The sequence below is a fragment of the Sycon ciliatum genome, chromosome 9, assembly GCF_964019385.1.
Source record: "Sycon ciliatum chromosome 9, ocSycCili1.1, whole genome shotgun sequence".
Lineage (NCBI taxonomy): Eukaryota > Metazoa > Porifera > Calcarea > Leucosolenida > Sycettidae > Sycon > Sycon ciliatum.
The window spans coordinates 5,293,633-5,306,765 of record NC_088651.1 but is presented as its reverse complement, the minus strand read 5'-3'; the positions used below and the strand labels follow the sequence as shown (position 1 = coordinate 5,306,765).

Below are 13,133 nucleotides of genomic sequence, written 5' to 3'. Positions count from 1 at the left end.
CTCACCGGCGCGGCGCGGTGCACCGGTGGCAAAGGCAAATTTTGATGTCAGATTTTGATGTCAGATGATGATGTCATTACCATCATCATTTTCAAGATGGCCGCTGCCTGCACTGCAGCAGCCCGCTGCCGCTGGTCGTCGACCGGTCGGTCTGTGAACATGGTGAAACACAGCTCGACACAATGCACGTCGTCTTTCTTTGTCGCTTGGGGAGAAAATTGTTTTCAGCGAATAATTCAAACTCTTCCTCTATTGTAGTCCACCTCTGAAGGAAAGTAGTTCTGCCTGTATTCAGGTATAGACCGGTTGGAAAGTTTTCTTTTTGTCTGAAGTTTGAGTACTGAAAATGGGGGAGTCCTTCCGAAGCAACAGTGGCCCTCCTGATATTCAGGGAATGTACAGCCTCAAAGTAGACAATATCACTTATCGCACCACTGTGGACGACCTCCTGGCTGTTTTTGACAGGTATGGCCGAGCGAGATCACGTTGCGTGTGCGTATGTTTTTAGTTTCGTTCCTTCTCAGGGATGCCATGCTTTCTTGCAGCATGGCGTGGATGTTTGTTTTCGCTTGATATTAATTTTTCCTGTAAGAAATGATGCACGAAAAATGCAGTAAAACAGTGCCGTCGGTAGGCAATTCACTCCATCGTAGTGAGAGTGTGTTCCCAATGAAACATAATTATGTGGTGTTTCGAGTCTTATGCCTTGTCGATAAGGGAAGTCTCAGTATTGGTACATGTGCTTGTCTTCGTAGTGCGTGTCACATGTAGAATGTTAGAGTAGGCATCTGCACTTTCATAAAAAGAAGAAAAAACCCTCAAGTCAACTCAAACAGAATGCGGTCTATTTGCTGCATACGTCATCAACTGTTCACAAGGGACCGTATTGTGTTCGACTCGAGGTACTCTTATGATCTAACGTGTAAATGGCTGCAATGGGGTCTGCGAGCGCGAAGTATTTTCTGAGACTTTCTTTTCGAGCATCGTAATCAAGAAGTACAGTGTGGGAGCAATTCACTGGAACGCTTCCGACTTCCATAGTTGCATTTTTGCACTGGCTGTGGATGGTGGGGAAATCCTGTAGCTTTAGTCAATACTTGACTTGCATTGGTTGCATCAAACGTCCATAACCGAGACTACGAGTACCAGTATGGCAGTATGCCACTGTGTTCCCCTTCTATGGGCCAGCTGCACTGTTCACTGTGTTTAGTACATAGCACTGATTCACCCACTACCGGCCATTCAACCAAAACCGGACTTTTTGGTGTCGCGCGATATCGTGAAAAGAACAGTTCGTCCTGCATTGTGTGACCAGTGCTATTTTCTTGCCACAGTTGAGGCTGGGAAAGTCCAAGGATAGGGAATTAAGAATTCAGCCAGGTTTTACCAATTTTGAGGTATGCGACGGCAACATGTATGGAGACGCAGATCCCTAATGCAGCTTTTTTCGAATTTGAAGTGGGTTTTTGAGCCTCAGGTCGGCCGAAATCTGGCTTTCCAAAGCCAGTGCAGGCAGGTTACATCAGATATGCTATGTATATGGAGTGTTGCCTGATGAGAGCGAGAGCATGAAACTTCAAGTCGCAGCAAACAAGCCTTGATTGTCCTTGTTGTTCTGTTCTGTATATGGAGTGAGGTATAACTGATTATACACGTATGATTGTAGATTGACCGATGTGCGAGAAAAAAAATCTATTCTCCACAGGATCAAATTTAAAAAAATTAACTTAATTTTCGCATTTTTCAGCTTCTAATACGGCTGTTATCTGTGAAAGAAATAATTGAAAAATAACCGATAAGTGACCGATCGATAAAGATTTCGGTTATTCGATACTGTAGTCAGAAAGTGTAACCGTTTCCATCCTACATGTTACAGTGCATGCTCTGATTGCCTCAGTTATTCTCGTACACTAACAGTGTCACTCATTTTTGGATGTGGCCTGTGTTGTAGATATGGCAAGGTCGGGGATATCTACGTGCCGCGAGACAGACGGTCCGGCGAGTCGCGTGGCTTTGCGTTTGTGAGGTACCAGTCCCGTCGCTCCGCAGACGAAGCCATGTCCCGCGCCGATGGAAAGGTACGAGCTGATTCTTCCTAGCCCCTCTTGTCAAACTCTGTTGCACAGTAAAACCTGTCAAGGCGACCACTCGGATAAGGTGACCACCTGTCCTTGAAGACCACTGAAACCACGACCAAGGGATGCTATTTCCAGTCGATTGACCCTGGATAAAGAGACCACCTGGTAACAGAGACCACATTTTGAAGGTCCCTTGAGCGGTCGTCTTAGACAGGCTTCACTGTAGTTTCTTGTCTTTGCCTAGGTGTGTGGGTGTGGGAGAAATGAAACACTCTCGCTATGCAGAGTCTTCATGCTAACAATTGAATGCACGGGGCTATTAGTTGCATCTAAGTCGAGTGTCTTTAGTTTTGCAATGCATCGTGGAATGAGCCGATTGCTGTACATTCACGCCAGGGTCTGAAAAATGAATTATAATGGTCGCGAAGAACTCAATCTGAATTTCGTTCCCTGCTGTTTCATTGGCTCCAAGTGTTATCACTACAGAATTCCCTCCCCCTCCGGGTTCTTCGGTGCATCTGTGAGTTTCTATCGTGGAGGGCAGACATGGCAATCACTGCATTATTGAGCAAGCTGAAAAAACCCATTGTTGGCCCTGAACATGCATCCTGACGTGTTGATGACAAAATTGAGCAGGATTGTGACCACTTTCAACGATATTTGGGAAGCCTAAATACTAAAATAGCATTATGAACTCGGCTGTGTCGGGGAATGGGCTCTGGGTGGCGCTTTTCCAGCGATAAGAAATTATATTCAGGCTACACAAGGCCCCCTTTTTGTGTGGCGGGCGATGTGTAGGCAAACACTTGACGTTCTTTTCCTTTGCAGTGTTTTATCCCTTTCCTGTGCATGTGGGGGTTGGCGGCGTAGAGCTATGCAGTTTATGCATAGAGCTGTGGATTTCTGGAGCTTTGCTCCAAGGTACATGTGGTAAAAAAAAACAAGCCCCAGCATGTTTCAATTTGCACAGTTTGAAGGAAGTTTGAGATAACCCCTATTTTACGGGAAATTGGCAAATTTTCGTAAGCACCAACAGCGTTTGTAAAAATGCCGTAAGGGTGCTACTTGTTTTTTGTTCGCCCGTAAAAGAGGCTTTTACTACTAAAAAAAAACTTTAAAAAACTTGTTGTCAAGCAGTACATCATATGATCAAGAGTGTGCAACTCCTATCTCGAGCTGCGATGGGTTCACCCACGGCGGAATTTTTTTTATTGCGTCATTCTTTGGGTGAAGTATGATCAAGTGCGTATGCTTTCCCGCGCATGTTTTGTAGATACGGTGAGAGTTCATCAGGTTCAGGACACATTGATGTATCATCCGTTGTTCTGCTCCGACTACCGTAGCTGTGATGTACAAATTCTTTGTACTTTGATCTCTGGCTACGCATGATGGCATCAGCTAGCCAAACAGCCGCCAAAGACTGATGTCATAGAAAGAATCCGCCATGGGCTGGGGGATCGTCGGGTTGCACACTCTTCGTTATGTACTCTTGATATTATGTACTGCATGACAACATCCATAGTGGCACTGGCAATGTAACATTGCCAGTACCACTATGGATTTGGTAGTCGTACTTCCAGGAGCTGCCCCAAAAAAATGTTTTGGAACTGGGTGGCTGTGTTGGAGGTTTTCAAGATTTGCAAAAGCTGTGTGCTTACGGAAATTTGTTGATTTATGGTACTCTCCATAGTTCAATGACCCCCCTTAGAAAACCTATTCATTCACTCAATGATAGTGTTGTCTATTATGGTACGCTACTTGTTGTACAGAGGTATATTGCTGGTGCTGTTGCTGCTGCTGCTGGCGCCGAATGGGCTGGTGGCTGTGCTGGTGTTGATGGCGGCGGCGGCCGTGGTGTTCTCACTGGTAGCCGTGGTGGGTCCCACTCCCCGCTGTACTGGTGTTACTAGCTGTCTACGACACCACCACTGCCGTCGGCGTGTATGCTGTTGGCGCCGGTGGTTTCGTAAATGTGCACGCTGCCGCGGTGGTCGTGCAGCAGAAATATACGGGCAGGTGATTCACTCCGCGTTGCCGGTGCTTTTCAAAGCGGCGTTATCTGGCCTGCATGGCGGAGAGCTGGCCTTTGCAGGCGGGCGGGCAGGCGCGAAAACAACTTTGCAGCAGCATTCCCGGCGTGCTGACTGGTGGCGTGAGCAGCAGGTAGCGGAAAGGCGGGCGGCTCTGTTTTCTGGGCAGCTCCTGGCTGTTGCTGCTGCTGGTGGTGGTGCCGATGTCCGCGATACCAGCGGCTATGCTGGCGGTTAAATTGTAGCTGATAATACTGGGAGTTCTGAGAAGGTGGTGGTGTTGGTGGTGGTGGTGTTAGTGTTGGCGCTGTTGCTGATGGCGGTGGCGGCCCCCGGTCTACTTCCAAGAGTAAGCAAAACCTAGATATGCATTTCCTGTACATGTACTATCTCTATGTGTGTGTGTGCGCGTGTGTATATGTGTGTGCTTACTAGAAACGGAGGGGTTTTCTCCACGGGAACCTCATCAGTAACTGCAGTTTCCACCTAGCTGCTTGCATCGTGCTTAGTAGGGGGTTAAATCTCCCCGTCTCCCTCGACTGTATGCATATCAGATCTCCCCGATTGCCTTTGCTCTGCCCGGCTGATTCATGGGGACGTGTCCCCTTCTGCTTGTCAGAACCTGCCACAAAGTGCCAATGAAATGTTTGCAAGGTATTTTTTGCATCATTCCGTCCTCGGTGTGGTTCGTTGCAACAACAGGGAAGCCCTCAGGGAAGAGGTGGGCCTGCTTGTTCCCGTGGAGTGAAACCTCTTGGTTTTATTGCTGTGTGCACGTATTTCCTTTGCTGCCGTGTGTGTGTGTGTTTGTTTGTTTGGGTGGGAACTTGCTGGTGAGCTTACCTGGTCACATAGGTTCATGCCCCGTGGCGCTATCACACAGTCATATTGAAGACATCTAGGTGCAGGGCAGGGCTGCCAACCTTCCGTATTTTTCCATGTTTGTACACAAAACAACTAGTTGCTACAGGTATGTATGTACTTGTAGAACCATGGCAATCGCAAGCCGAGCGATGAATATCCCTGTGGCAAAGCGAGTGCACGCCGTGCTCCGACTTCATGTAGCACAAAAATAATAATGCCGTGGTCCAAGTCACACATGCAGCTGCTGGCAAATCATGTGTTGGTGAACCTGTGCATGACTCTCTCACTTGTGTAACGTTAGTCTGAGTTAGTATGAGGAGTTCACACGGGGGTTGGTGTGATTTGGCATGGGTGCTTGCACTCTCTAACTCTCTGTTCCTGTCTAGAGTCTCGCATGCATGCATGCCACCTGTATGTAGACCTTATGTTTGGTATTGCGCTATATGTACACGACGATTAGTCTAGCGCCTCGTGTTGCTTCCGCGCCGCAGCGCGCGTTCCGTATGCTGATGCACTGCTTGAGAGCATGCAGTCTAGTACCTTGCCGTGAGGCTGTTGTCACACGGCTATTGTTTTCATTGCATGTTCACGCTCTGTGCAAGAATCTGTCGCTTAGCCATATACTGTTACTCTATCACTTGTTTCTAAACTGGTGTCCACAGGTCATTCTCTATATTCTGTTGCACTGGCTCACTGCTTTCCATAAGGTTCTCTACACTGACTACAGCAGTGTCGGTCGCCAAAGGACTGGGGGGTCAGCCTCCTAGCCTAGACTGTTCTTATTTTCATGTAGTACAGTCTATGCACAGCTGAGTCACCGTGTATACATTGGTATGCTGTGCTTGGTGTAATTCTAACCTGGTCGTTCTCCCGAGCTACGCCTGTCTAAGCATGCCCTGTGTTCAGAGCACACTCATTGGACTGTGTGTGTGTGTGTGTGTGTGTGTGTGTGTAGAGCTGTTCTGCGTGCCTGGGTAGTGGCTATCGGGTGTGTGTACCGTAGTGTGAGCTCGTGATGTGCAGCAGCTATGCACGTACTGATTCTACATGACAACAGCAGCGGGACTTTGCCAGCTTAACTTTCTGCGGAGCTCTGCCGGTTTGCTTGCCTGCTGTTATATCTCTCCGGCTGCTAGAAATTGGGTCATGGAATCGTTCAACTTTTTTCCCAGTTCTGATATACACAGCCTCTGGAGATGTTTCCATTCTATCTCTCTATCTATCTCTCTCTCTCTCTCTCTCTCTCTCTCTCTCTCTCTCTCTCTCTCTCTCTCTCTCTCTCTCCCTCTCTCTCTCTCCCTCTCTCTCTCTCTCTCTGTGTGTGTGTGTGTGTGTGTGTGTGTGTGTGTGTGTGTGTGTGTGTTGTAGATGCTTGATGGGCGCCCTCTGAGAGTGCACATGGCCCGGTATGGACGACCCGAGGAGGCACAGCGACGCCGGAGTTACGATTATGGCCGTCATCGTGGCGGTGGTGGCTCCAGGAGGTAAGTGATGACTCTTCTCTGTCTGTGTGTGAGTGTCTTGTGTATGTGTGCATGTGTGTGTGTGTGTGTGTGTCTCTCTCTCTTTCTCTCTCTCTCTCTCTCTCTCTCTCTCTCTCTCTCTCTCTCTCTCTCTCTCTCTCTCTCACACACACACACACACACAAACACAAGCCCTGTCTATATGTGTGTGCTGTGTTTCCGGATTCATCATGAACACGGTTCCAAACCCTGCCATGATGTGGATTATGCCGGCCGGGCTTCCAATTGCCCCAATAAGGCCCAGTCGGTATCCTGTTCTGTTGCTTGATTCACTTGCTTGTGTTGGTCGACTTGAGATTTTGGCTCATTCCCCCCCCCCCCCCCCCCATGAATGATGTTCCTTTCATTGACGACAACCCCCCCCCCCCCCCAAAAAAAAAGTTTGCAACAAAATGTTCTACACAACTCTGTGAAGGCAGGTAATGATCCCACGTGTATGTAAAAAAGATGTGTACGAATGTCCATACATAACTGTTACGTGTGTTAGCCAAGCACTTTGTGCTGTTTTGTGTTGTCCATTCTCTCTATTGTCTTCTTGTTGGTGTGGTCATTGTTATCGTGTTCACCGTGTGTCGTCGTTGGCGTGTAACGTAACCGGTGTGTGTGTGCACAGGTCTCCGTCTCCACGCCGATCGCGCCACCGCAGCCGTAGTCGTAGTTACGACCGTGAGGAGCCCCGTCGGCGTCGCGACAGAACCGGCTCTCGCTCACCCAGCCCACGCGGTGGCGGACGCGGTGGCAGTGGCCAGGGCGGTGTGTCGAGGTCGCGATCACGCTCCCCGTACGGCTCACCGCACGCCGCACGTCACGTGGACTCCCGCTCGCGTTCGCGCTCGCCACCGAGGTCTCCCGGCGGTCCTACCCAGTACTCGCGGTCGCACTCACGATCACCTTCCCCTCGCGGTGGTGGCAGTGGTGGCCGTCAGTACTCTCGCAGTCGCAGTCACAGTGCATCGCGTTCGCCACCACCACACCGTGAGCATTACAGCTCTCCGCAGAGATCACCCGCCGGCAATGGTGGTGGCGCCAGGCAGCAGCGTAGCTACTCACGCTCGCCATCGCGCTCTCGTTCACCGTCTCGTTCGCCATCGCGCTCGCCTCGCTGATCACCCCGGGGCGTTTTACCCTGACTCGCCACGCCCAGCCGGCTGCAGTATCTGCACTACTACTACTATTGGCTGGAGCAGCAGCAGCAGCAGCAGGGTGGTCATGCCGGTACTGTGGACCGATCCTCTCCCGGTCGCGTCAGTCCTCTCTGCCTTCTTGCGGCCGGTGTGCGTGAGCGCGCCTGAGCGTGTGTCAAGGATGTGAGAAACGCACTGCACTGTTTCAACAGCTCAAACGACAATCTGGTCATCGCTAGCTATCTTGTTACTACTGTGCACGCTCAATCGTTTTGAGCGTCTTTTCATTTTCTCTAGATCACTGTGCTTTTGTTGACTAGGCCAGCCATCCAGCCCGCTTTGCTGCTTCGTCTTTCAGGTTTTCGTAACGCTTACAATGTTGTTCACGCTGCTCTGCCACTAGGATAGCCTCTCTGCATTCTCTATATGTGTGTGTGTGTGTGTGTGTGTGTGTGTGTGTGTGTGTGTGTGTGTGTGTGTTTGTACGTGTGTACGTGTGTGTGTTTGTACGTGTGTACGTGTGTGTGTGTTTGTACGTGTGTACGTGTTTGCATGGGGTACGCCTGCTGTAGTATGCTAGGTGTGGTGGTCATGATAGTAGTGGTGGTGGCTGCTTTGTTGTTGCTGCTGCCGCTATTATGGCCTCTCCTTTCTCAAAATCAATCTCTGCCTGTTCTATGCGAGCACACATTCTGCTTGGAACATTTCTTTCTTTCAAGGCTCCCTACTTGGCAGTAGTAGTAACCACACATACCGTTATCACCGAGAGGCACCGCTAACAGACCGGCTCAATATCACCACGGCGGCCTATTCCCCTAGGCTGTGGCTTTTTATCATCTAAAAAAAAACTGTATTCTGTGTGTGACAGCTGATTTTCTGATGTGGCAGCAAATTTCCGGTCCCTGTTAGCTGGTGGAGTGTGAACAGAAAGGGCCCCGGGGTCCCTTGGCTACCTGGTAGCAGTAACAACACATAGAGTTATCACCAAGAGGCACCGCTAACAGACCGGCTCAATATCGGTTGAAGTTAATTCGTTTCTGAAGTGTAGGCACGCATGCATCTATGACAACAAGGCCAGGTGAAGAAGGAATGCTGACAAGTGATTACAAGAAAAATGGATGTTCCAAGACAAAAGATCTTTTTGCTGAAAACCAACAGTGAAAAAGAAATACCAGAACGCTCAAATTCTGGCTGTACTATTCTACGCTTATGAAATCTGCAATGTAATTCATAATCAACTTGACCGTACATGGTGCGAAGAAATGAAAATCAAACGGTGCTAGCTTGTAGCCTACTACTACTCGGACAAATCAACACTACGGCTGAAAACCTGATAGGGGTGCTCTGATAGGCTGGTATTCAGGCAAGGGCAATAGCCTAGGAAACATTACTCTATGTGTATGGCCCGCTCAGCCTTGGAAGCGTAACAGAACTGCACAAACTCCTTTTTTTAGCGTCAGTACAGCTCTCAAGCCCGCTTGCACCGTTGTACAGAACGGGTTTTCCCCAGCATGCAGTAGAGCCTGCACATGTGATTCATGCTGCAGACTGTTCTAAGCTCTTCTGCGTACACGGCATTCGGAGCACGCCTTGTACACCACCACGCGCATCCCTCGGTATAATTATACAATGTAGATAACCTGCAACTGTTTTATTAGATCAAGTGGTGATGTTGCCCTCACACGACGTCGTTCTCAAGTCTGCATGGTGAATCAAAAATCAGCCGCCTAGCGGAGTACAAATCTAGCTGTAACTTTTGCACATACCTTGCCCTCTGCGGAGTACAAATTTAGCTGTAACTTTTGCACATACCTTGGCCCTCTACAGTACTAGTGCATTGAGAGTCATACACGTCTTCAGCAGTATGTGATCTATCAACAGCTGTGAAGGCAGCTACTAGTACTCCCCAGGAACCGAGGTATCATTATACTCTTATCTGCATGTTCACCTCGTGGTGCATGCTCTCTAGAATGCTGATTGCGATTGCCTGGCTCTGCGCTGCTCCTCATGACGATACCCGGCTGCAAAATAGCCGTCCGGTGGGAAGTCAGGCCGCGGACGACTTATTTGGTCGGTCTGCGAGCAAGCAGGCCGTGCATTTATGCAAACACACAGACAAGCACACATGGAAACACACGCGCACACACACACACACACACACACACTCATCCACAAATGCCCACACACGAGCAAAACACACAAACACACCTACAAGTGAGTATTCTTCCACTTGCCAAAAAACTGACTTTGCAGAACAAATAAAATGAAAAGTAGGGACATACTTGAAGTAATTCAATGCACGTATCCAAGTAACACACAAACACACATGCACATACACACACACACACACACACACCACACACATACACACACACACAAAACACGCACGCACACGTGCACAAACACACACTTGTACTTGCTCACTGCCAAAACAGGTCATGTATTAAGCTGTGTTCACAACTGGCGCGTGAAACCACGCGTTTGTGCGTATTTTTGCTGGCTTTTGGGGCGCCATGCGTACGGAAACGCGCCGAAATGGAAATTCCAACATGTTCAAATTTTCAGCGCGTATCAGGTGCGTACCACCGTACGTGCCAGTGACTTTGACTGGCGGGGTCAAACAATTAGTACTCGAAGGTGTCCCACGCGCTAAATACGACTCAGATTGCTGTTTTTTGTGAAAGCCTGAGCGCGCGTTTGGGCACGCATGAACCGCAAGCGAACTGCGTCCATGCGCCAGTTGTGAACACAGCTTTATGTCTCCCGGAAGAGGGCAGAGAGGTTCAAAAGAAACACACACGCGCAGGCACGCTCGGACACACACACACACACACACACACACACACACACAACCGCACGCCAACACCCACATGCACATGTACTTGCTGCCTGCCATAACTGGTCACGTGGGTCTCCCCGGGATAGGGGGAGGGGTTCAAAAGGAACAAACACACATACACCACACACACTCGCGCGTGCACACGCACACACACGCGTGCACACAAAGGCATTGAAACATCACTTCTCCTAACACGTACCATGTGCTCCACTTGCTCCAGAAAGTCAAGTACTTGCTCTAAGTAGGCATCTTCATCCACGGAATCACTGCTCTCTGGCCAGGCTGGGTGACGGCCTTGTGAATACGAATCATCACTAGTCTCGGCACTTTTTTGATTACGGTCCACGGCGGGGGGTGGCGCTGTTTTGATCGCGACCACGTCACCAGTGATACTGCCAATGTCGGCTGCCTTGCTCATGTCAGCCGGCAAGAAGGTGTCCTGGACTAGAGTGCTGCCGTCCTTTTGAAGCAGCGCCATGTAGATACGCTCGTGTTCGTTCAGCGTTCGCCGGGCATGCTGCACGTTGGCCGCGTCGCCAACACCCGGATACGAGTATATGATATCGGTGCGGTGGTCATCATCATCTTCACTGCTGCTGAGGTAAGATAGCTCGTCGGGAAGACCCGCCATCGGAGTGGAAGTGTACATTGGACTTTCAATATATGTATCAGGTGTCCACGTGTCCTCATCGGGTATCTCGATATCAGTGCGCTTTGAGTTTTTCTTCATGTGCTCCGCTCGTTCTAAGTCCTCCAGTGTTGCCAGCAGACGGTCTCTGTTCAGCTTGATCTCGTCGGCGCTGAACTGGGAGAGGTCTCCGATGGCGTGTGCGTGAGTGGCGTTCAGGCGACCACTCTGCGCTTCGTACACACGTAGATAGTGCTGCACGGGATTACATGGAGAGAGGGGGAGGGAGACACACACATACACGGACACACAGGCACACAGGCACACACACACGCACGCGCACACACACACATGCCCACACACGTAGTTTCCAATTGGTCTGGCAATGCCGTAGTCTTTCACACTCTGTGTAGGATATGGTGGGTACATGTACACATAATCTCCTCAGCATTAGTTAAGCATCAGCAGGGTTGTCCGGCACTGGCCTCATCTACCGGACCGGTTCAGTCGGGTCTGTAAAATGAGCATGTGCAGTGGCTTCAGTCAATCTCTGTGTGGTACATGCATGAACATAAACCAGGTTTGTGGGTTCGAACCCCACTTTTGGCGACCTTTTTTCTATAAATTGCTTAGGACACACAAAGAGAGGACTATCTGGGTTGTTTTTACCTCTTGCCACCAATCAAATTGAGCCACTTTGCAGGCCTGAACACGCAGTATCAAAATATGGCATTTTTCCTACGTTAGTGGTGTTTATTGTCTCAACGAATATGGAGAACCCCTGTTTTGATTTGGCAAACCTGTTCCTTTCCATGAAAGAATTCCATAAACCCACGTTCATAAAATATTACTGTGACGTTGGAAATCATGTGAGAAACCACTTTTTTCTCCTTTTTTCGAGGAAAACCCAGCTTTGCATTTTGCAATTTTCGGTGGAGTGCTTAGTCCCAGTGACATTTTCCTACTTTCTTTTCAATCCAAACCGAGACGGTTTTTGTTCCCGAAAGTTTCAATACAATGCTGCAAGAGATTATAAAGATAATAATATCTCAATCTCTTGCAGCATTGCATTATAGTAGAAAAATGTGCAACCACCCAGCAATGTCCGTAAAAACTAGGGGTGGAAAAGTGGCTGAAGTTGACAGAACGGGTATGGGAACCACCCTTTTTTATTTCAGAATTAGAAACCTAATGTACCTAAGACTCTGAAAAATCTGTTCACATCAAAATTACGACTATGACATTTGGCCTAAGCTGTCCCCTTACCTCCTTAAAATCTCTATTGAGCTAGCTGTTGCACATCTATCAAACAACCATACGGAACAGCCAAACGAGAGAGCTTGGAAGCTCAGGGCCCTACGCTATGCTTTTTTTGCCTTGATGACCTCGACAAAAAAGCATAGGGATGTTATAAATTCTTATAAATTTCTACTTTTTGTTTTTAGACATAACCTGGGATTCGAACCCGCACTATCGCCCTGCATGCATCCCCCGATACACTTCGCATACATACTAATTCTTCCAAGTTGCTTCACGTTACGATCTTGTATTTGAAAGCCCTATTTGAATATGCATTGTGGCCAGCCGTCTTTGATTGTATGGTACGGTACGGGACAGGTACGGGACAGGTACGGGGCATGTACGGGACATGTACGGGACAGGTACGGTCGAGGGTAATACGACACCATCAACCGCCTTGATGACGGCAAAAAGAATAGAGATGTTATAAATTTTTCAATTTTCCTATTTTTTCAGGCATTACCTGGGATTCGAACCCGCACTATCGCCCTACATGCATTCCCCCATACACTTCACATTCATACCCATTCTTCCAAGTTGCTTCACGTTATGATTTTGCGTTTGAAAGCCCTATTTGAATAGTGCGGCCAGCTGTATGTGGCCAGCTGTGTTTGATGGTACGGTACGGTACGGGACAGATACGGGATAGCGCCAGGCGTGACACAAACAAACAAACACACAAACAAACACCAAACGAGAGAGCTTGGAAGCTCAGGGCCCTACGCTATGCTTTTATGCTTTTTTGCCA

The 13,133-nt window shown here is 48.8% G+C and overlaps 2 protein-coding genes across 2 annotated transcripts in view; one reads left to right on the top strand and one right to left on the bottom strand.

Moving 5' to 3' along the window:
* The first annotated feature begins 186 nt into the window (after positions 1-186).
* LOC135824937 (serine/arginine-rich splicing factor 2-like) lies at positions 187-8,491 on the top strand. Its single transcript, XM_065337678.1, has 4 exons — positions 187-465; positions 1,952-2,078; positions 6,341-6,456; positions 7,109-8,491. The coding sequence occupies exons 1-4, from the start codon at positions 347-349 to the stop codon at positions 7,599-7,601; spliced, it is 855 nt and encodes a 284-aa protein (XP_065193750.1). The 5' UTR covers positions 187-346; the 3' UTR covers positions 7,602-8,491.
* LOC135824936 (uncharacterized) overlaps positions 7,605-13,133 on the bottom strand; it is a 25,009-nt gene continuing 19,480 nt past the window's right edge. The window contains exons 11-12 of the mRNA XM_065337677.1: positions 10,658-11,341; positions 7,605-9,695 (exon numbers count right to left, since the gene is read on the bottom strand). Coding sequence (XP_065193749.1) covers positions 9,585-9,695; positions 10,658-11,341 — 795 coding nt within the window. The 3' untranslated portion in view covers positions 7,605-9,584. The remainder of the gene's footprint in view (positions 9,696-10,657; positions 11,342-13,133) is intronic.

What these genes read in the sequence shown, in the direction of transcription:
- LOC135824937 (XM_065337678.1), top strand. Translation starts at nt 347, where the DNA reads ATGGGGGAGTCCTTCCGAAGCAACAGTGGCCCTCCTGATATTCAGGGA. An exon ending in CTCCTGGCTGTTTTTGACAG is followed by an intron (nt 466 to 1,951) that starts GTATGGCCGAGC and finishes CCTGTGTTGTAG; the next exon opens with ATATGGCAAGGTCGGGGATA. An exon ending in TGTCCCGCGCCGATGGAAAG is followed by an intron (nt 2,079 to 6,340) that starts GTACGAGCTGAT and finishes TGTGTGTTGTAG; the next exon opens with ATGCTTGATGGGCGCCCTCT.